At 38.4% G+C, this 24,529-nt stretch overlaps 1 protein-coding gene across 1 annotated transcript in view; it reads right to left on the minus strand.

The window, feature by feature from the left end:
* Nucleotides 1–24,529, minus strand: part of MYLK (myosin light chain kinase) — a 216,412-nt gene that overhangs the window by 113,397 nt on the left and 78,486 nt on the right. The window contains exons 3-8 of the mRNA XM_013304740.3: nt 13,225–13,432; nt 11,362–11,410; nt 8,219–8,384; nt 5,559–5,724; nt 2,746–2,782; nt 584–1,158 (exon numbers count right to left, since the gene is read on the minus strand). Of these exons, the coding sequence (XP_013160194.2) occupies nt 584–1,158; nt 2,746–2,782; nt 5,559–5,724; nt 8,219–8,384; nt 11,362–11,410; nt 13,225–13,432 (1,201 nt within the window). The remainder of the gene's footprint in view (nt 1–583; nt 1,159–2,745; nt 2,783–5,558; nt 5,725–8,218; nt 8,385–11,361; nt 11,411–13,224; nt 13,433–24,529) is intronic.

Here is a 24,529-nt window from a genome sequence, read left to right on the forward strand (position 1 = left end):
TAAAAAAATCTACTCCCTGGATTCTGCAAAATGCAGCTCCCATTACTCTTCTGAGAGATTAAAATCCAGTCAAATTCTGCAGAACAAACTCTAAACCTCCCTTTTAATTATGACTTTATCATTTCAGCTGTTAAGAAGCATTCAGATCAGCATTGGGTTGACCAAATATGAGGAGTAAAAGTAGATGACACAAGGGAAATGCAGTGACTGATTGTAGTGTCGTATCTAATAATTTTTTTGGCTCAAGGGCAAAATATAACTAATTACAGTTCTAGAAAGTATACCATCCATTTTCTCTCTTGTGCCCTCATATAAGAAGCCCTAACACTACTGCCTAGAACGAGTGCCATTGACTACATCTGGGGAAACACCAGATGGGAGAAGAGAGGGACGCTATGGCATGGGATGATCTGAAAATTTCAATGTGAAGAGTATTGTGGAAACAGCATGAGATTCTGCATCTATTTCCAAAATGCTTTAAGAGAAGGACATCTTGCAATGAAGGAGGAATTGCTTCCCCGCTTCCATACACAGAAGGGGAACTTGAATAACCCCATGGCTCTGATAACTTTCATCCCTTTACCTTTGCTCTTGAATTTGATCTCCTGGCCTTCTGATGCTTCCAGGCTCTGTGGACAGCTCTCAAACTGAGGGGGAATTCCCAGAGGCTCCCTCTTCTCCTCTGTTACAGCCTTCCGGGCTCCGGATCGATTTTCTGCTTCTCTGCTCCTTGGATTGACCTGCCCTGTCAGAGACAGGGTTTGTTGAGTTGACATCAGGGGCTGCACAGCCCTTTTCCTGTCTTCACCCTGTCTGACGAATGTAGCCTGGGGCTCTGCCTTTGGTTCTGGTTGCAGTTTGACAGCTTGTAGTGTGATGCTGCTTGAAGTTTTCTGCAAGACCTGAAATCCCTTTTTTCCTTCTTTAGGTTCTTGAGGAGATAGTGCATTGGCTTCTTGGAGCTGTCCCAGCTTACTGTCTTTGGCTTCTCTGGAGATATAGAAGGTCTCTTTCTTTGCTGACACCCTGTCTTTGGTTTCAACCATGAGTTCAGTGCTGCTGGATTTCAGCTCCTTAGCAACGCCATTGCTAGTTGCCTGTTTGAACTCTGAATTTTCAATGGCTTTAACAGCAAGTGTTGTTGGTTTTGGTAGCATGCTGAAGGAAAAGGATAAGTTTACAGATATATGACACTGTATAAATACTAATTATTATTATCAGCAATGATACAAATGTACAAACCCTTAGCCAGAAGGTGAACTAATTAGCCTTTAGTTTCCTTCACGCTGATTAAGAACATGGATGAAAAAGGTGAAGGAGAAAGATTCATAAAAATGTCACCAGTGCTCAGACACTGTCTCAACTGAGGATTTTCTGGATATAAATCCACTGCTCAGATTTTAACATGTTTTGTGAGTCAGACACTAACCTTGCATATGCTACTTTAGACAGAGAGCAATTACGCGAGACCCTGGGATGACCATGATGTAACACTACTTCACGTTTTAATAAATTGAGGCCACGTATAATTGTAGCTCAAAACATCACATAAAATAGCTCCCTAAAGGAAAATGAAAATGTAAATTGTGCAGTGAATTTACTGTTTCTAATTATGGTGTCCTGTAATTCAAGTGATTTCGGAAGAGTACGGCTCAGGAAACTGGACTTCAGTCTAGGGGAGGGAGATGGGGGGGGTTGTCAAAAAAACCCAGAAAGTCAGTTGAATGGATGTAACAATATCATCTACGGTTTTATTAGGAAGAGTTTCTCAGAATTATGATGGATCTGCTGCTCAGCAGCACAAGAGGGCACAAGAGTAGTTGACTAATTGGAGACTTGAATCCGTTTCCTTCACTGAACCTGACTGCCCTGACCACTAAGCTATTACCTGTAGAGCACTGTGTCTGTCTCTCACACTTCCAAAGTATTACTCCAAGGCAGAATTGGAACATATTTGGAATATGGGAAGTAATTTCTAGCCCAGCTCTATTTTGCTATATTTAGTGCCACTGACTTATTCTCTCAGGGAGATTCAGGATATTTAGTGTACCACTTTCTTCAGCCAGAGTTAAATGTACTAGGGAAATAATACCTATGAGATTTGCAGTTACAACTGCAAGTTTTTTACATTTTACATTACATCTCCCTCTCTTTTTTTTTTTGTTTGTTTTATTTTGAATAAAAAAATGGAGGACGCAAAACTACTATGGTCATTTAACTTCAAAAATCTTGATAAAGTCCCAAAATATGATTTTTTGTTTGTTTCTTACTACTTTAACCATACCTCTGTGTGTATTTTCAGACAACAGCAAAGACCATGGCTATACCACATTTTGCTTATGACAGCAAAGAACAACCAGCTCAGTACTGACAAGATGCATGCATTTTTTTTGACTCCAAAAAAGGAAATTTGACCAATTTGGTACAGAGTGTAATTTCTCCTCACATAGTTTTTGTTCAGATTATATAACTATTTGGCTACATGGGAACAGTGAGCATAAATCCATCTAAATTTTGCTTTTCTGAAGCAGACTAGAACTCTGCATTTCATAGTGTTGCCACCAGTTCCACCAAGTTATTTTGTAGGAGTCTACCAGGACAGCTGAATTTGGCAGTAAGAGAGAATTTCATTCCAGCATTTTCTAACTTCTAAATACAGACCGACCCTCGAAAATTTATCACTTTGTGAGGAAGGCTCATGCTGTAAATGCCAAAATTAGTGCAAGTACTCCAGTAAAAACATACCATGGTGGCTGAGTGTATGTGTCAGTCTTATCTGGACCTGAAATCCAAAAAGAAAAAAAACAGGTAACTTATACATACAATTCTGTACAGTATTCCATAAATTTGAAATATTTTAAGCAAATAATATACTTAAGAACCTTCACTCTTCATATTTTCAATCCACAGAAGTCAAGCTTGTCTATCACCACACCTGAAATTTGATATGGACAACAGCAAGCTGCTCAGCTGAAACACAAAGAGGTCTTGGTGCTTTGAGAACTAAAGGTTCTGTGAACCTCAAAGAGTCCTTGTTGGGGAAGAGAAGTAAGGAAGAGATTGCAACTGGGAGGCAGCTCATCAAATCTTATGGGAACTCCACACAGCTTGTAGAAGTGGAGAAAAACAAACCATCAGTACTACACCTGAGCATGCCCACAGTGGAAAACCAAATTAACAGTAGTCAAAACTCCCCAAACCTGAGCCCACCTGTAAACTTTTACCAACTCACTTGCTGTTTAGCAAGTGTTACCATGTTTAACGTGAATAACACAAAAGCTAATACCACATTTCTTCACTTTGCAAGACCACCAGGAAATCTGGGAACACTGCTGAGCTATATTGATTTGCCAAGGTACCTCACCAGCTGCATTGAAATAACTAAGCACATACCTGCCCATAGTCAGTCTCTTTTGTTCAGTCAGTCTCATATGTGTGTAATCCTCCACGCATTCTCCCAAGACCTTGACAGTATTTGTTTCTCTTGGGGGCAGCATGAGATAATAAATAGTTGGAAGAACAGAAATACCACTCCAGATTGTGTACCAACCACATCTATCCACTTTTCCCTAGTTAACACTAAAGGATGCAGCTTGTTTTCTCCTGGTCAGATCAAAGTTACGTCTACGCTGTGGTCATCTGTGAGACTAGAAACTACAGTAGAAAGACATGTAATAATGAATTTGCAAGATAATGGATTTTGCAATTCATCAACAAATACTCCATAAAAATGCTTTCAGAGTCTGCCTCAGGGAAAAGACAAAAACATGTGATGGATGATATCCTGATTTCCACTGTGTTTTGCAAGTAAAAATCCACATCTACATGCTTGGACTTACCACACCATTCAGAGTGACCAAAAGAATCTAATTACACACACACACAAAAGTTGCAGTGAGAGAGGGAAATAACCCATTGACCTCACTTCAATAAACCTGTCAATAAACAGTAACAGAAATTCTCCACATAAAAATTAAAGCTGAAAAGAGACTGGATAAATGCAGAAGAGGAAGCTGAATAACGGCTAGTTACAGACAGGACAGTACCATGCAACCCTGTCTATCAAAAGAACATTTTTCCCCTCCCTCTCCACTATCCACTATGGGAACCTGGGGGAAAAAATGTAGCTTTTGGAACAAAATTATCTATATATGAAATTGCATGGATTTAAAAGAAAATGTAGTAATTCTGAGCCACTTGATTGTCTGCTAGCATCTTGCAGCAACTCTTATGAGCTGATTTAATTGATAATGAAAGAATTAGGTATTATATATTGTGGTTAGGTAAGTGGAATCATCCGATTAGTCAAGTACATTGCAAGAGAGTGCCCTTTTTACTGACCTGTACTAATCCAAGAAAGAATGCCCGCATTATTCAGAGATGTAGTCAGCATCTGAAGCAAACATATACCACAACTGACTTTGTGACCCCAGTTCTGCAACATCTCTCAGGGCAGATGTACCCGTTACACAACAGAAAGCTCAACGCTTCAGGGAAGCAACAAAGGATCAAGTTTCATGTTTAAAAAAAGGCTTATTGAAAAAATGGCCCTTTCTATGAAACATCAGTTGAACAGGCAACCTGTAGAAGCTTCTACAATGGCTTCATCAGATTGGAACCTACAGATAAAATGTACAGCTTTAAGTTGTAAAGGCTAGTTGTGATTCTGAGGATCCAAAATGTAAATCCTCTTGTTATTTATATTCTTGATCACTTACAGAGTGACAGCATTGATGTGAACCTAAAAATCTTGCCTCAAAAAATTCACTGCTGGGTGCGCACGTAGCCCACGGATCTTATGACTGCAGCTCAAGCCAGCAGCTGTTGACTTAATTATTTAATTGGGTCTAGTGACGGCTTACCCACTGACTGACAAAATTCCTCTTTAGTGTGGTTGCTGAAGGCTGTTATGATTTTGAGGCTGATGCAAAGGGCACCCTAAGAAGCATCAAAGTCCAAAATGAACTGTATATGATAATGCATATATGGAATAGAACAACCTAAACTATTTATACAAAGACACTTATTTCCTTTAATAGCAGTGAAATAGGCAGGGTTGGGAACTGAGAAGCCTGAATTTTAACCTCATTAAGCTGTTTTTTCTCTCTTACAGTTTAGAGTAAGGGCCCCATTACTTACTTTCCTGGTTCTACAAATACAGATACAATTATGTTTCCCCAAAGGGAGCTGGTATGAATGTTCATCTGGTGTTGGTACTGAACAAATAAAAAATTAATTACTGATTATAATGACAAGTGCAAGGTTTCCATTCATTGAAATTAAAATCTATGTTCAAAACATATGGAGGCCAAAATCTCAGTAAAAGGGAAAAAAAGTTGGTTTTAAAGAAAGTTTTAAAGCACTTGGATAGCCTTTTCCCATTGAACCAAAACAATGTTTTCAGCTGTAGCACACTCCAAGCTGTCACAGTATCATTTAATAAAAAAAGAGGAAGCTAACAGGAAAAGTGAATGCTTATACTAAGAATGCAACAAAAGGCATTTTAAAGGAATGTCTGTGGCTCATTTGTGCTCTCTCCTGTAAGATAGTTGCTGTACCTTGAACGGTGAGCTCTGCAGACACAGATGCCTTCCCAGCGCTGTTTACCACTGTGCATGTGTAAATTCCCGAATCAGCAAGCTGAGCATTTTGGATTTCCAAGAATTGGATGCCTGTTTTCTCAAACATGTTGAAACGCTCATTTTCTTGCAATTGAGTATCACCCTGCAAATATCACAAGACACCATGAGACCGCTTGCTATTGGTAAGAGAAGGGGAGCAAGAAATTTTCTGGTAAAACATCAGGTCGAAATGCCTTTCTCCTCTTCTAGCTAAATTCCTTCTATGAACAATACTCAGACAGCATAAACAAAAAACTGCATCCAAAAGTTCTGTAATTCATATCTGCAGAAGGCTGTTTTCCCCTGAATTTTGCCACCCACTCATCTCAGTTTGTTTTTGGCTTTTCATTATTTACTATATCCATATTTCTAGAAAAAAATCTTTTCACTGTATGTGGGCTCAAACCAGTTTTCTGTTCATGTTTGTTCCAGGAAGTCAAACATCGCGCTTTTAAACAAACAATCCAAGTTGGGGAGTAGTTCTCTATCCCTCAATAGCTCCTTTATGCTGTATCACTTCAGAAACTGGAAAAAAATTCTGCAACAGAGAACCTCATCTCTGGCCAGGTGGAGGTGGCAGAAGGCACTAGACATACATTATGAGAGGCATTGCTGCAATGCTGGAGTTAAATCAAAAGGTACAGCTTTGAGGCCGGAAGAAATGTGTGTAGTTCTATGCTTTCTGTTACATAGACTAGATATTCAGAAGAACATTTTTTGCCCTTAAATTCAGTGAAATAGTTGACTAATAACTCATTTGTGAGCAAATCACTGCTTCTGCTTCAGCTCCAGCCATTAAAGATGAGTCCCTTGCTATCAGGCATAACAGCTTTTCCTATCCTAAGTTTAGGAAGGGCAAGCCTACGAATGTATGATTTGTAGGGCTTTGGTCAGTAATCTTTTGGGAAACATTATAGTGTTTTCAGACACTGTCAGTCCTGAAGTCTCTATCAACTTACTTCTATCTGGGTGCTGTAATTCCTATTTGAATAAAAAAAAGCTATTTCATGTCAGGGGTTTGGTGGTGATACAGTAGAAGCTTCTGTTCTTCACAACTTAACAAGTAAGAAAAGGGGAAAAAACAATAAGCTAAGACATTTACACAAAAGCAGATTCATTAGTTCCAAAAACTGCAATTTTATTTGTTTAGAAATCTTACATGCTGTGTGGAAGGTGACTGTATGCTGGTTCTGCATCAGCTGTATGTGGTCCAGCAGCCATGAAAGTTCATTTCCATGATGCTGAGGCAGAGTTGAAATACCTATCATTCCATCCTGACATGATCAACAGCATTGCAGACCTGAGCTTGTTTGCAGCTAGCCAACATGCATGATTACCTGTTAATCCATGCTTTATGAATAGGGATGCAAAACCACACTTCACAACAAAAATCTGCCAATAAAAATCTGACAAGGAGCAACAACACATTTGCACTTTACAGAGCATGTGCGTCATTAAAAGACAGCTTCATAGTGCTCAAAATAGGTAGTAAAATATTATTATGAATGCCTCACGAAAACCAGTTTAACCAAAAGTAATGGTTTGAGGATAAGTTCAAGAGAGTGGACTGACTATCTGCAGGCCAGCAATGGTATTATGACTACTGAATCTCAGAACAACACATATGGCTCTCCTAGTATGTAAAAAGTGGTTAAAGATCTTGTGTATGCTCAAAGGAAGAGCTAGGACTTAAGTCTTCAATGCTTTTTTAACAGTCTAATGGATTTTAAATATTTCTCATTTATAAAGCTCTTTTTTTTTTTTTTTTTTTTTTTTTTTTTTTTTTTTTTTTGTAGATGGCAGATGCTCACATTTCCTAATTTTAATGTAGATCTGAAGTTGGTAGCTCAGGTCTCCTTTATTTTATGTCAGACACTTTTCTGCTACTACTGTTTTAGCAGAGGTCAGACTGAAACAGTTGAACTGTTGTTCATCTTCCTTGAATTATTTTTTTTAATTTGCTAAAAACAATCACGCATGCCAAAACCCAACCATATCTGTTATTTCCTAAACAGTTAATTTTCTTTTCAATTAAATTTCATTTCTTTGCAAACTTCATCTTCATTCTAATGTGCAGGTAAAACCCAATGTGAATGATACAGAAAAGGCAGTTTATGACTGAGACACTGACATGGAACTTGGGAAATACAGTTGTAATTTTCACAGCTGTCAGAGTCTCCTCTGTAACCACAGTCAAAGCATTAAATCCTTGAAGACCTTCTCTATTAAACAGAGGTGATGATATTCATGTTTTCTATCCCTTGTCTGTTTCTCTTGTCTGGTTAGTAAGGTCTTTGGGCACGTATGTCCCATACTCACTATTTTTATAATGGAACCTGGATCTTGTTTGGTGCTTTCAAAGTACTTTTTTGTACAAACATTTTCAATGAGATAGATAAGGGAGAAGTTATACTGAGAAGGAATGATATTCTGTGAGTTTATTCAGCATAAAAATGAGGAAGAATATGGCTCTCCTTGCATGTAAATTCTCACCATGACAATTTGCAGTGGCAAGTTCATTTAATCCTTTCAAATCACAAAATTTTAAAAGAGAAATCAAATGAGAAAGAAAACATTAATGTTTTGGGAAATCATACCTTAAACCAAGTTACTTGAGGCTGAGGTCGTCCTGTTATTTTACATGAGAATCTGCCTGTTTGGCCTTCACGCACAACAACTCTATTCGGCTTTGTAGCAAACTTGGGTGGACTCTCTCCCCAGATGCTTGGCCTGTGCTCCACAGATGGAACAGTAAGTCTTCCCCTGGAAAGGCAATTTACATCCTGGTTTTACAGATGAACTGGAAGCTGTTGTGGTTAGAGCACACTTCAGGAAGCATTTCAGACCAATGATCTGCTAACAAGGGTATATAATTGGTGGTAACCAGGATTGTAGTTACACATTTTTTTTGGCCAGTGAAAGAAATGGAAATGCTGGTGATAACTGCACTTGACTCCTCATGCAACTGAATAGTATGATGCTACACACCCTCATCCAGCATACAAATAATTCACGTAACAGATCCTGGGGACAATTTCAGCTGCTTGTAAGCAGAGCTGGGCAAACCAAATGATAGGAAACACTGCATACATTTAGTTTTTTCCCCTTTTCTGTTTCTTAATTGCCTCCTAACAGATTATCTGTGCATACTACTTCACTGTTCACAGTTCTTTTTCATGTAATTTGTTTTCACATTGAGTGCAATGACACAGTGATTTCTGATTTATGAATCAGCAACTTGGTTTTGTAACATTTTGACATGTCTTGGTAAAGATTTTTGATTTGGGGAAGGCTTCTGTTTGCAATCTCATTCACTACAATGTTTGCATAGCAAACATGAAAAGGATACAAAACCAAAGTACACCCATTACAGGTGAATGTCTGTTAAGTCTAAATGCCCAGCTCTACTTATATGGATAGCACAGCTGGGAAAGGACATGTGGAATGAAACTAGAGTGACATCAGTGACTGCAGTCCAAAACTCCCAGTTACACAGCCGTAAAACATAAAACATCAAGCAGAATTATTGCAAGGAAAAAAAAAAAAAAAAAAAAAAAAAAAGGTGCAACTTCAGGTCTATTAACGTCAAAAGAAAACACACACTCTTTGCTCTGAAGCCCTGGTAGAACAAAGGCACAAATTAGCAGATGGTGATTTCCTTTTTTTATTTTTTTAACCTTTAATTTCAAGCAAACTGAACAATTTTCAAGGCCTTCTTTTCCAGACAGCCTTTTACCACATGCAAGTAAGATGTGTCAATATCTCACCATCTCTGCCAGATGTCAGATACTAACAGAGACTGCATCGCCTTAGTCGAACGTGCTGCCAAGACATGATGGTTGCCATATAGGCAGCTCGAGGTTTCTGAGTAAGAGATGATACCATAATGAAAGGATTTATATGGACAAGAGGACCAGCAAAAAGTCTTGGGAGAGAAGGGTCACTGTAGCATGTTAAAATGGAAAACAGTTCATCATATAGTTAAATATCTGATAGCTTTTAATGTCATCTTCCTTATGCTACCAGTAAAGAAAAGCATAAATGTGTAGTAAAGAAGCCTTAATGATCACCATCTTTAGGTAGTGTTTCTGTATTTATATATCTATACACATACACTAAAGCATTAAAAGAAAATCACTAGCTACCCTGCAGCTTTATGGCTGTTTCCTAGATATACAGAAACTGAAATGTATAGTTTCTTTCTTTTCCCTCCTCCCTGTTTATGTAAGGCATAAAGTTTCCATACCATAAAATTATTAATACTGAGTAGGAGTAAAACACATAAGAATGAAAAATGAGAACAATCGCTCTATCTCCATGCAATGCAATGGATTAGGATAGCGCTTTAGAAAGTCTGAATGTGTAATAAAACCTAACACAACTTTCTTGCTTTGATTATTTAGCATGCTTATTTCTGTAGCACATTTGTGACATAGACATTATCATGTAAAAGCCTTCCTGATTACTCAGTTTCACTTACTATTTTCACTGTTGCAAACTCAGTTAATTTTGAAACCGAAAACGTATATAAAAACAATATTCATATAAATGACCAAATTAAAATCTTCGGTTTTAACTATCTGTTTTGTGATCACTAGCATAATCAGAAACATATTTTTGTCTACATCCAAGGCAACTAAGTCCCAGGGATATAAATCAGAAATAATTCTGCTTAAATTCAAGCTACTTATGAGGACTTATGAGAATTAATTACTAATTAATTCAGCTGTTGGAAGAATTAGGCCTGGGGCTTTTAAAACAGAGGCATTCACTTAATTGTAAACGATCAATGAAGTGCAGAAAGTACGTGACAGCAAGAAGGCTCCTCTGTGTGCCAGCATAGATCACCCCATGAACCCATTCTTGCTAGCAGTTACTCCAGACTGGAACAGTTCTTTCTTCTGGACTACAGTTTACCCACTGTGTTGCTTGGAAATACTGTAATTATATGTGAGAGAATACTAATTTCAGTTGCTTTTATTTCTTACTGGTGACTCTTAAAGCAGTATTTACTCTGGCTTTATAAGGAGACTGTCAGATCATGGAAGATGTGGGGAAGGATTTCTGAATATCAGAGAGCAGAGATAAGAGAGTGCACTATTGCAGCAGAGGAGGGTGCAATACTGTGCAGATACCAAGAGAACGTTCTGTTTTCAGCAGGACTAATTCCTGTCACTATGAGGGAGCAGTAGCTGTATCAAGCTACTTATGTCTTCCTGACAGCTTCAGCCATTTTACTTGCACAGCAGCTCTCATAGTAGCTATCCTGCTTGGGATAAATGGAGACTTGGACTTGGAGAATTTGAGTTCACAAATACCAAAGTGTGTGTTTTCAGATGTTTCTGTAGCTGGGACTGCCCTGCCTCTCAAAGCCCAGCCTTTCTTGTATTGCCATCTCACAAGTGTGAGCGAATCGCGGCAAGCAGTTACTCTATTCCAATGCAATGCTGTGCAGAGCTGCGTCACCAACTACCAGAGTTTGTTTTCCTCCATTACCTCTGGTCCTTGCACAGGTAAGGAGCCTTGGGGAAAATTTCCAGTGAGGAATTACTGAGAATAGGACAAGAATCAAACCTTTTTGACTGGTCTCAAAGTGAATCAGAGCTAAAGACAAAATGCCAGAGCCACTTAAAATGGGAAGAAGTGGTTATTTTGTTTAGAAAGGGTCATTTTACTTGTATTCCTACCAAAACATATTTAGGTGTCTGTTAAACAATATCAAAGCCAGTGGGCTTCTTACCCAGGGTTTTTGGTGCTGGATGGCAGGCTGTATTTCTTCAAGGAGTTTCCTGTAAGCATGGGACAGAAAGGCAGGAATCAGAAGTTTTGTCAAGACCATTGGGAATTACAGATACTAAAGACTACGTAAAATATGCATTTCTCCAGGTTTCAAACATAAGGAAGGAATGCAACATCTGCAAAATAAGGTTATGTCATCTGTAGCCCAAAGTTAGGCTCTTCAATTTCAAAAACAAGTTTTGGTAGGGTTACCCTCTAACCACTGGCCTCAGCAGTAACGACAGTGCAGATTATGCAAAAATATTTTTAAACAAGTGAATGAAATAGTGTCTAACTTGTACAGTGCAGAACTAATTCAAATTAAGACAGTAAAAAAAGGCGTTTGAATTCTGGAAGAAGTCTTACTTTATTTGGTTTGGTTTTTAGTCCTGTGCTAGCCCTTCTGAAACCTCTTCCGTAAATTGATTCTTTTTGAAGCACAATAGTTCATAGCGCTTGCTGGTGCGAACAACAGGGAAACCGGTACTTTGTGGTGTAAGCTCAGCGCCACCTACTGCACTCATCATTCCTGGTAGCTCTGGCACATCAGAAAAGGGTAGTGACCTGGGGCAGAGCCAGAGTGGTAGCATGATACAAGCAACTCCGATGTCTGTCAAAAAACCCGTTCGTTCCAGAGACTTATAAGAATCTAAATTACTGTCAGATAGGACAGCCATGCAGGACGAAAAGACTAGATTGTGTTTCAGTCACTCATTTTTCCAACTAGCAGCCAGCCCCACGTAGATGTCTTTGTTCTTTGCTGAGAACAGAAAAAAATCTGTGCTTTGCTATCTTGGTGCATAAAGGGATTTTTAGAATAAAGACCATGTAATGCGTAAACTCTGAGAAATTCAGTCATTGTATGCTGCCATGAAATTGCTTTTAAACTGCAGCAAAACCCAGGTCAGAAAAACTGACATTAAAGGAGCTTTAAAAAAAATCCTCCACCTCCATGCATGTTGTCACTCATAAAAGTTGTCATAACTTATAACTAGGGGAAAAAAAAAAGGTTTTGCACAATTTTTACAACAGAAGGCGGTAACAATCATGCCAGATCTATGCATATTTCAGTACGTACTCTGAGGATATCTGTTAGAGATTTTGACTCTGAATAAATGCTGATCGTTTCAGGACTGCTTCAAGAATTCAACACAAAGTTGTGACTTGAGGAGCTTTGATATTCAACAGATCTCTGACATGAGCAAATTGCAAAGAGAGAAGCAGTACAATTGATTTCCATCCTTCCCTGGCTTTGTGTCACTCTTTAAATTTTACATTTGGCAGTTTGCAACTATCTAATATGCAGATGTTCTCTTAAAAATTCCAGGGTTTGATCTTGGCTGTTTCCCGTGTGACATTAAGCATGCAATTACAACCAGGCATTCCGCTTAGCAAATGGAAGCATGCATGGAGAAATCCAGAAACCCATTGCCTCAATGTGCCTATCTGATAGGCTGCGAAGCAACCAAGATCGCCACAGGTTTTACTGCCTGAGAGAAAATGCTAACTCACCAGGCCTTTGTTTCTGTCCTGGGTGGTGGCTTCAATGAAAATTACAGTTTATAGCAAAGTCTTTAAAGCTAGGTCTTTTGTTACCTGGGCATCATCATACACATCTGGAACTGAACACACACTTTATCTAGCTATAGACATGTAGTTCCCTGCAAAACATCTGAAATTATGAAATGCAATTAATGAATCTTACTCTTGCACCAGTGAGAAAGCATGTGTGTACAGTTGTGATTTTAACTAGACAGTTTAACACAGCTTGTTCATTTAATTAAACTGTATATAATCATCGCAACAACAATAAGTATCCTCTTACCTTCCACTGTCAGTTCCACAGTCACTTGACGAACCCCACCATCATTTGCAGCCTCACAGGTGTATTTACCACCATCACCTTCCTGTACACCTTTGATTACCAAGCTGAATATCCCTCGAATGCTGCGGTCCACGATGTAATGGTCTCCCTCTGGGACAGGATGCCCATTTCTGTACCACGTGATCTGAGGCTCGGGGTAGCCTCTGACCTGGAAAGATGTGAGAGTGAAGAAAGAACATAAAAAATGATGTTATTAGGAAGAAATGTTGGACATTTAGCAATGCAGTGGAAAGTTCTTGACACAGGAGCTGTTAAACACATACTCTTTGCAAGCCAAATGGCAGAACATAATGAAACAAAAAAACTCTTGGATAAGTCAAACTGTTAAAATCATAAGACTAGTCAGGCAGATAGACACCTATACAGAGAAGTTTCCCGCTAGAATGGTTTACCAGCAGAAACATTGTGATCATGCCAATGAAGAATCCTGACACCTGGGACCCTGTTGTTCAGAGACTCAAGAACAGTGGTGCTACTACACATCTAAGCATACAAGATTGCAGGGTATAGACCAAAAATTTCTAGCATGGTTGTCAAGGATCAGGCTTATATTGTAAAGCCGTATGGAGCCATCTAGTTTTCAAATGTGCTAAGATACAGTAGCTCCTGACAACTTACAGGCAGGAAATGTAGCCACTTACCAAATTTTCTCTTGATCTTTAAAAGCAGAAGGTAAGTCGCAATTTGAGAAAGTGTCATTAAGGGTCATTCTCATGTTATGCTGGTAGAGGGACTATAAAGACCTAGACATATTCACACAAACACACCACTAACCTAAAGAGCTTTGTAGTCTACTGGGAGCCCAAAGGAGAGTTTTCAACAAAATAAACTAGCCCTGTGCTCTTAAAAAGCAGCCATATTAATATACCCTTGCCTGCTATTGCATTAATGATGCTTTCAGATTTGCAGGCAGATTCTCAGTTGGTATAACTGAGAATGAAGTTATTGATTTCAATTGAGTTGTTTAATTAGAATTTGTGTCTTTCATTACAAAATGGGAAAAGCAGCCATACACCAGTTTCTATCAAAGAATTAACTCCTCAGGCAAAGATCCTTTCTCTGCTTTATGAGGGATGCCATCTTCTTTGAAGGTCACTTAAGTATGTGTTAACTGCTAGAACACTTCCCCAGTCATCATGACAACTCCTGATTAGGGTATTTCCCCCTTCTTTCCTATACCCCCACTCCGGTATGTTAGCTCTCCATCTTCTGATTCTGTGATCCTTTGCCTACATGTCACGAATTAACTGAGTGGATCAAGATGAGCTGGGATGAATAATAGTTGTGGCTGTGTTTGCTCACTGGGAAAGCAGTAATGTTGCATTTTGAACTAGGTTATCACATCTTGGCAACTGAACAGGAAGTCACTCCAACCTCCAGGTGAGCAAAATATTGATGATCTGCCTTGATTTGAAGAAGGCTTGGTTGTGGCTTGCACAAATTCCTCCCAGCATTCTCCTCTCTAGTTTCCAATCTGCATTTCAGGTCTGCTTTTTTCTGACTGCACAGCACTTACTTTCCAAATTAGAATCTTTAGCCAACCGACCTTACCCATTCTTAAGTTCTCTTCTTTCAAAACCTTTCATTTTTAATCCAGCCCCACCTCACTCCAGCTGGGTTTCTCATCTGTTGGAGCTTAACCTACAGCTGTCAGAAATTTTTCATTTTCCTTTAATTCCTTGGGTATCAGTTCAGACAAGTTAATTTTGCCAATGATGTGGCAACCCCTTCTTCCTGGCAATACTTAATATATAGATAGAGGACGTTAATGTTTGCCAAGAGCATGAATATGCTGAATAAACTGGACAAACTTTCCACTTCTGGTGCAAACTTCTTAAGTTCTTTCTATCTTTACCAAAGCAATAGCTATGTTCTATGAAGAATAAGTTATGGGAACCGGCACAATGGGTAATCGATTGCTGTTTAAAAATACCATCGCATCTTTCTAAAGCTTTTTGCAGCCATGCTTTCCCTTTCCTGTGCTTTCTGAAAAACACCTCCAACTCAACCATGTCCCCTAACACTGCTGTAGCATACTGATTTAGTGCTGGCTCAAAGGGCAGGCTCCCAGGAATATCTCTCTCAGCACGTCATATTTTCAGAAAAAGGGAGTTGTGAAGCAGCAAGATGAGATTTTTACAGCAGTGTAACCCTTGTTAATTGATAATGTGCTCACTGACTGGTAGAGAAAGTGACTTGTACCAAAGAACTGTTTCTTACTATTAACTTGTCAATGCCCTCATACCTATCTTTTCATTTTAGATTAAGAAACTAACAGAGATTAAGTCACTTACCCCATGTCAGAGAGTGTAATAGAATGGAGCTTCTGCCTCTCATTTTTGCTTCACCAGATTTGCTTTCCTTGAATGTGGAATATTTCAGGCAAAATAGATTTGAAACTGCTATTTCAAGTAATGTAATACAGTAAAATTACAAAGTAGCACGTGAATTTGTGTGAAGAAAGAACCACCTTTTCAGCGTATTACATCACAACCTCTTACTAATATTAGCCTAGCCACATCTGTTTACAGCTGCTGAGATGCTGACCTATGAATACAAGTCATCAATTACACGTCACCTAATATATTTACTATTTTTTCCAGTTCATGATCAGTCATTCTGGTGTTTTCTGCTACGTATTGTTCAACCCAGCTTCAAAGCTCCTAAGCGTAAACCTTCCATCAGTTATCCCAGGGAACAACTGGGGTTGAAGCAATGCGAAACACTTTCCTTTCATTTTTTGTTTTGTTTTATCATATTCTTAAGTCCTTCTTGGACCACACAAGGCTGTTTTTACGTGACCCTTCAAGGTCTGGTAGACCATTACATATGTCCTTCCAGTATCACATGGCTGAGCCTACATTAAGTATTTTTCCATTTCTTCCATGTGTGTTTATTTTATGCTTGTTACATCTGTATTATTTTGTTCATCCACACCTCTACACTGAGGAAATGCCACACAGAAAATTACAAACACAGGCAATCAGCCAGCATGCCATTTCCTTTCAAAAGGTTGAGTCATACCCTTCCCAAACTCTGTATTTCTTCTCTTTCAATTTTTTTTCAAAAATGAAATGATGGGAAAGCAGAAGTTTACAGAATTGCTCTGTTGCAAGGATTTATTTCAGGTTTGGGTTTGGAATGTGTTTCAAACTGAGCCAGCCCCCTCTGAAATACATAGTCTTGCCATAAAAGTGTCAGGGACCCTTAAACGAATCACTGGTTACTAGGTTTTGATCCTAATGGATCAATTCCAGAACTGCAGCAGGTTTTATATTCCTCCCTAACCTTTCCAAAGCTCACTAAAAACATCTGCCTTGAATAAATCCACAGCAAAGAGAAATTTATCTGCTTATTTAATGCCCAGCAGCAGAAGCTATAACCTTTATTTACAGCTTGGCCTGTGTGAGTATTGCCAGTTCCAGTGAGGCTACAGCTTTTCTTTCCCTGCTCTGCAACACTAACAAGTGGAAAGTTGACAGCAAGCAGCAAATAACCATTGTATTAGCACAAACATGAGTTTTGAGTTTTGTCTTCCTGGAAAAGTCTGCTAAGGTAAAACAAGCCTTCTGCTCTGTGTACCATCACAGCAAGTGGGAAGAGCTGAGAGAGAACCTGTTGCCTGTGAAACTTGCAGAGCTAAGATTCAGTTCTGCATCTAGGTCTGGGGGAATGCTATTGAAAAGGGATGGTGCTGAGTTTTCAAAGAGAAGAAATAATGACAAAACCCACAACAAATCTACTGAAGCTATACACTAAAGGATAGTATTACTAAAAAATGTGCAGCTATGAACTAGTCCCCATTGTCACAAGCCTAAATGCATTCAGTGACCACTAATGCCAAATATATTCAGTGACCCTTTTACTTGTTTGAAAGTGCAGGAAAGATTGTCTAAAACTTGACCTATATCTATGCTCCATAAAAGAGCTTTTTATACACCAATTTAAAAAAAAACCATAGGTTTGCCTACTTAAATGCATCACAATTGCAGTAGCAGTTTGGCAGTAGCAGTTTAGGACAACAAGATGCACTCTCCTGGCTCATGCTTTTAACTTCAAAGTCACATCCTGCTTTGTAATAACTGTTGCTGGCTCTGGTGAGGTTAAAAATGAACACGAACCCACAGCACCCAAAAAGTCAGCCACAAGTGACAATAAACCAAAGCCTAAGTAGTTGTAAAACACTGATGGCACACGTACTATTACTGAATGTTGCTCACTTTCACGTAAACTTAAGACTATTGGAAATGATGGCCAATTTCACATGACATATTCTAGCATTACATTCATTATACTGACTGAGGGGTTTAGTGCTTCATGTTAAAGAATATAAAAATGTCTTGTGTGGCTGCTCAAGGTCAGATCATTACACAAGCAAGGAGATCAGGAAGAAAACAGCTATCAAAAAGATGTCTTTGCAAAATCCCTCCCCCTCAATTACATCATATGTAGACAGGTGCCTCAAAAGTTGTATTAAGACTGGCAATGATACAACTGTTATAAAATTGCTCATGATTTCATATGCTGCAATATGAATTTCACTAATAACTAAATATCCTCTCAAGAGACAATCCTTCTCCCATGAAGTCAGAATTTTAAAACATTCAGATTCTGTCAGCACATAGTGTTCAGTTGTGCTGTTATTTCTGTAGACCACCTTTGCCTTAATTTCACAAAATCCAGAATTAAGACCTATGTATGTATAGTATTAAATTACTAAATAAAAGAATCAGTTCTATTTGGGTGGTTTAATCCATCTAAAGAAACTTGACTTTGAATTTACCTTTGAAAGTCAGAAATATTCTCTATTCAACTTCTTATATTTCACACACTATTGAAAATGTAGCTTTCAACCATTTGCATACCTTGCTGCTTTTTGAGGAAGGGTGTCCTCATTGTAGGCTGTTAAAGAATAACAGGGTACCTAATATAGTAGGTAGTATTTAACATCCTAAAATAAGCAGCTTTGCTGCTCCTGCAGTTAAGTGACACTGCTTTTTGATACCTGGTTCTCAGTTGGAAGAACTCGGTATCCTAACATCCCATTTATATCTGAGGCAGAAAAATACAGAATATATTTAAGTGTACGGATGTTTTTGTTGTTTTAACTAACATGTGCACTGATATAGGGTTATGCAAAAATAAACTTTTACACTTGTCTGGAGACTTTTAGGGATATTCAGCTCTTGAGACTATTAAAAGTGATGCACTTAGCCTGTATTTCATTCATTGCAACACAGAAAAATAGTTTATTAAAAATGATAACTGTTAATAGCGTAGCTACTGCATTTATAGTTAGACTTTAGTGTCTGGAAGTGTTAAAACAGCATAAAACCAAAGTTTGGGTGACCTAGGTAACAAGTCTTACAAGAATGGCAGTAATGAGAAATGTTTTCTAATGCATAAAGGTACCTGCAAAGCAAAAGAGAATAAACTGCTTCCCACATCCACAATGGATAGGACTTTTTAAGAGAAACTGGCCACTATGTTGGCAGATAATGTCTGACAACAGTAACTTCCTTTATAAGAACAGCAGGTGTTGTGCTTATTTCGCTGCCTGCCTATCTTAACATTAATGAATACCAGAGTGAAGCAACTGTTTAAGAAGTGTTTGTAGACTGTCCTCTACTCCATGCCCACCTTCAACCAGAAGTCAATCATTTCTGGGAACTACATCTCAGAAAAGGCCAGAGATCAGAAGTTGCAAAGGGATAAAAAAAGGATAGTTGCCAAATGTCACCATTGAGCTCCCGAATATATGTTTTGGGCAGATCATGAGAAGTCACACCAGGAGGAGATGTCAAGGGAGACATGGAAAACCATTCAGAATACCCAACAAACTTTGACCTTTAATCTGCTGCCTGCAAACAAAGTCCTGACACAACAAAAGAAGGGACTTGGCTAGCAAATACTCATTACTAACAGAGTGTAAACTGTTTACAGCTTTTGCAAAACTTAAGAATATTGATCCGTCAGCTTGTATCAAGAAAGCAGCAGAAGAAATGCGATTTAGGTAGCATGAAGATTCTGTAAGTGCAGATCTACTCAAAAGAAGTGAAGATATAGGAAAAAACAATGTATAGCACTAAAACTTGAATTGTGGTAGAGACTGTGTAGGGTAACTCTTCTTCCAGTGTCTAGGTATCAGCAAAAATGGAATATTATTCACTTGATTGCAAGTTATGTATTAGATCGGCTCATCTGAAGGTCATACAGGTGAAGATTCGCATGCAGCACCAACAGATTCAATCCAGACAGTAACAGCTGTTCTGTGGATGTGATGCATCCTAGGTCCTACAAAGAAAGAGGTGTTTCCCGTAGTCATTAGACTCTAACCAGCATCCTCTACTTTCCTTGAATCAAAAGCCAAGAGTTTTTGGATCTGGACCTTGATCAAAAGACTTGTCAGGGGAATGAGGTACTTGAGAGCAAACTTAGCAGATGATGCTAAGAACTGGATACACAGTAACACATGCTCTGTCCACATGGACTGAGCTGTGCTCTCAAACTAGAAAAAAAGGCATTTCTTGTAATAATTCATACTGATGTGAACTCTGAATGTCATTCTTATGAAAAAAGTACTACAAAACTATGGAAAATAAAACATGAACATCACGAATACAACCTCACCTAATAGCTTTATATTTTTATTTTAATTTAAATGTTTTTGTTAGTGCAGATGGGAAACACGGCTCTGGCCAGAACAGCTCTTTTATAAGTCTTGTAACAAAGCTTCTGTTAGGCTCAAGCTGCAACAAATGAACAGCAGATGTTCTTGATAAAGGAAAGTGGACATGATACATTGTTAGGCTCCTTCTGACACTTCAAACACACACAAACCGTATCTCAAAAATAGTTTACCCATTTTAAAAGCTTGCTTCTAAAACAGAGAACTTGCCTGGCAAGGTTAAACATGAAAATGTTAAATATTTGGAGACTTAGCTATGAACTTGCAAACAAAGCAAATAACCTACCTCTTCTATGGAGCAGGCTAGAACCTACAATTGCCTCATTTAAAGTGAAACTGGAATACACATTAGAACTAAACACAGCTCACATCAAAGCATTACCTGTTGTACATACAAGACACAATAATGGTCTTTCTGTAAACCTTGGGTATGTTTTTGTTTAAGTGTTGAACTCTGGTACACTACATCTGGTGTTTAGGTTTCTTGTTCCACGTGCATATATTAGTTCTTTGAGCATAACCTTAACTGGAACACAGCTCTGACGATGCAAGTCTTCACAACTGGTGTGTGCAATTATTTATTTCTTCTCCCAAATGGTGTGGAGCAGGGAGAGAGAAATGACAACACAGGCCTTAAAACAGACCATTGCTTTGCAAAAAAACTCCAAAACAAAATCCCCAAACTAAAAACCCAATCAAAGCCAGCAACAATAAAAAAAGATCAAAAGCAGAAAGTAGAATCCAGCATCTACAAAGCACCACCAAATGCTAGAACTCATTCCTCAGGCACCCATACCTGGCAATCACTGCATTCTGTTCTTAGATAATCTCAGACCATGCATAATTATGTTGAGCTCCTTCTCAAGGTTTCACCTACAGAAGTTTCAAACCATACACATTTTGCTTGATTCTCATTTATGGCAATGAAAATAAAACCTCTGCCAAATTGAACTCCTTGGTAGTGCTGATGTTACCATCATGAGTGAAGGAAATCTCATATTCTTTTAGTCTCAAGTAGAAAGATCTTATACCACAGCAGCAGTAACACACAAAGGCTGCAAGGTTTGTCATCATCCCATTTGCTCTGATGGGAGATATGGAAGAATTACCTGGAGATGCAATTCACAGAATTCAGTGCAAGAGTAAGGAGACCCAGAAGGTAAAAAGAGACTTTGCACTTTCTTCCTATTTATTAAAAGATGTTCCTTTAAAATTACTATTTCAATGCAACTGCTAAGTGTTCCATAAGATGTTTACTTCTTCCTAGTCCCATGGAAAAAACTGTGGCCCAATTTCAGAAGATGGTAAGTAATGTATTGTTCCCACTAACTTAAAACATGGTAGTGAGTGCTGAACCTCTAGCTCATTTTGACTGCTGTACCCACTATGAGGATAAGAATGAAGAACAGTATACTTTATTTTTAAAAATCTGCTACACCACCCCCCCACCCCCCATCATAAACATACATGGACTGAGTTCAGATTATGGGCCCTGGATCTAATCTGAAGATCACAGGATACAATTACAGAAATCAGGTGAGACAGAAGCCAGGGAAAAGTAAAGAGTTAAAGGATTCTCTAAATTTTCACATGAGAGACACTTTCATAGAGTTTCACTTTGCCCTGTGGTAATGTGCAAGGGTTTCTGCAAGAGCTCAGCAAAAAAAGACCATTTATCCTAAAAAGTGTGGAAAGATTTGATCACATGGAAGAATAACTCTCTGCCATGCTTCTGTGCTTATTCTCTCCCTGACATCAGCACTGTCAATCTAGAAATCTGTAACGAAAAGACAAAAGTTTATCTTATACAAAATTCTTTGACTCTGATGAAAACTCATTAGATCTTGCTTCATTAACTCTGCAATGCTCCATTGTGAAACTTTACAGAAATGATACAAATAAAGCTGTTTGGATTTTCAGTCTGAAAATGTCAAGTTATGAGATGGTCACAAAACCAGGTTTACTTTGCATATAGTGAAGATGTAGAGAACGGCTAGAAGTTACACTGGAGCAAGTGTAGTACCTTAGTACATCATTAAGGCAGGCCTTCCAGAATGCATGCAAGGCACGGTCTGTTTTAACCTTGTTCTCTGACATTTTACTGGAGCTTCCTATTTTTTATAATTTGGAAAATAGCAAATAAACATTCTTCATTCACCTCCATGTCATTCATGATTGTATAAACCTGTTTCAAATCCTCGTCTGTTTGTATTGTTCAAGCTGAAGAGCCCTTGTTTTTTTAATCTGTGCTTGTACTAGGAGCTGGAGCCATGAAATACCTCCAATGATGCTTGTCAAATTTTGTCTTTTCTAGTCTGAGGTAAGGACAGAGCAGAACTGCAAGTAGCATCCAAAATGTGGGAACCCACAGATTTCTAGATTGACACAGTAGATGGTTGTTTTTTTTTTTTCTTTTGAATTTTTTTTAATGCTATTTGTTATTTTTCCCCACCTTGAGCTGACTAGTCAGAGAACTGTTCAGGGCAGGATCTCTCTTTTGAACAGTAAAAGCTACTAAAAATGGAACCAAGTATATTCTATTTTTCTACTTCGTGTTCATCAATGCCTAAAGGCATTTGACCTTTTATAGTCCAAGTACTAAACAGAATAAGAAACTCTTGCAGATGGCATTCTACTAATTTTAATTCTGACTCTTTAAAGTAGTTCTGCATTATTTGAAAATTTTGTTATCCCACAATTCAACATCTTTTTGCAGATAGCAAAGGTGCTGAACACTGCACATACTACCACAGTTCTTTAAGGGGATCAACATTTATGATACTCCCAGCAGGGAAGAATTTATGACCTATCCATGGAAGACATGGTCTGCTAACTGAAAAGCAGAGAGCAGCTGCAGATTATTTCTTCTTCAGTCTTCTACATTTAATCATTTTTTTAGACAATTCAGTGTGGAGAGTTCCCAGGGGTGCATGGGAGTATTGGCTTTGTGCTCAGTCACCAGAGTATGGTTGTTTGAATAAAGCATTACTTTCCCAGGTACCATAACATCTACAAGTCCATTTGTCCTAAAGTATTTCTGAAGGACTCAAGTGGAATTTCAGAACAGCACTGGATGTCAAGCTGCTATGAATTTATTTAATTTCTAAGTTCAAACACCAGCCCAGATTAATGCAGCTCTTAAGAAAATGCTTAAGCCCTACATATGTCTTTTGGAATTAATCAAGTGCATAGGTGGTTTTCCAAAAATAGATTTTATTTCATTTAAAGTATAAGTTTAAATTTGTTACATTTAAAGTAACATTGTTATAGCAGTCTTTGGACAGCCCCAAAATAACCTGAGTCGTTCAGATGAAATACAGAACACTATCAAGGTGGACTCTACACTTTCCAGTATAGTGAACACGAGGGAAACACACTGTATAGAGAAACACATTTCTGTGTAGCTATAATGTCAATCAGCAAGTGAATGAAAGGTTGTAAACCTCTGTTACACTAATGGGGGTATTTTTACACAGGTGGTGCAGTCTCAGAGTGGCAGTGGTTTTTTGATGGAACTTTAATAAATCATTCTACCAGCAGCAACATCTGCCTTTTTACTCTCCCCACATTGTAGCCAGCTGACCTGTAGCCATTAAGTGCATGAGGAGAGTTTTATGTAAACCACCCATACAGCTCACCTGGACCATTTTTCTTCTGCCAATACAAGTTTTCTGAACTTGAGATGGGATTGGAAGTAGACTGAATCTCTGTCCATCTTTAGATCTATATTTATATTTAGTCATTGTCCATTTTTCCCCCTTTTAAAAAAGTTTGTCTAGGTTGACAATTCAAAAGCAGTCAGATGCCATAAACCTTGGATAAAGTCTAGGAGAAAGCCTAGGTTATTTCTCCCATTGCCACCCAGTTGCTGTCCTGGATCCCTCCTACTCACTTGTAGTTGTTGCACATTTTTCTTGAGTTACACTGGCACACAAAGACAACAAGGTCTCTGCAAAGTGGTGAAATCCAAACACTTCATCAAAGGAAGAGCATGCAGGATACAGAGTTGTGTACAGACTGAAGACAATTTAAGTTCCAAAATAGGTAGCTGTCATGTGGGAAAGTATCACTGATTCCATAGCTGAGAATCTGAAACACGGAGACATTCGGAGACTTTGCCAAGCTTACACTAAAACGAAATTAACTTTCCATGTTTAGTAATGTTAGATCAAATAATCTGACCATATTTCCTCCTTGCCAACAAATTTGTTATTGCAGCAATCAATGCAGAGACTGAAGTTGCAGCAAAGGAGGGCAGATGAATGACTGAAACCATCAACGTCATATTAACGTGTCTGCACGTAGGTATCAAAGTGCACAGTATTGAGTAACAGTAAAGAGGGTCCAGACAGAATAGGTCCAGAGTCTTGCCACCAAAATGAGAAGCACGTAGAACAGTATTACAAATAAGAGAATGCTAACTCACCACCATAGAAGAATGTGAGCAACATCATAAAATACAACTCTGTCAGCTCTCAGTAATTTCAATACTGCCGTATAGCTCTATGGAAAAGAAGTGTCTGTAGAATGGGCCAATAAGATTTCAAAGGCAAGGGC

This window comes from Falco peregrinus, chromosome 8, assembly GCF_023634155.1.
Source record: "Falco peregrinus isolate bFalPer1 chromosome 8, bFalPer1.pri, whole genome shotgun sequence".
Taxonomy (NCBI): domain Eukaryota; kingdom Metazoa; phylum Chordata; class Aves; order Falconiformes; family Falconidae; genus Falco; species Falco peregrinus.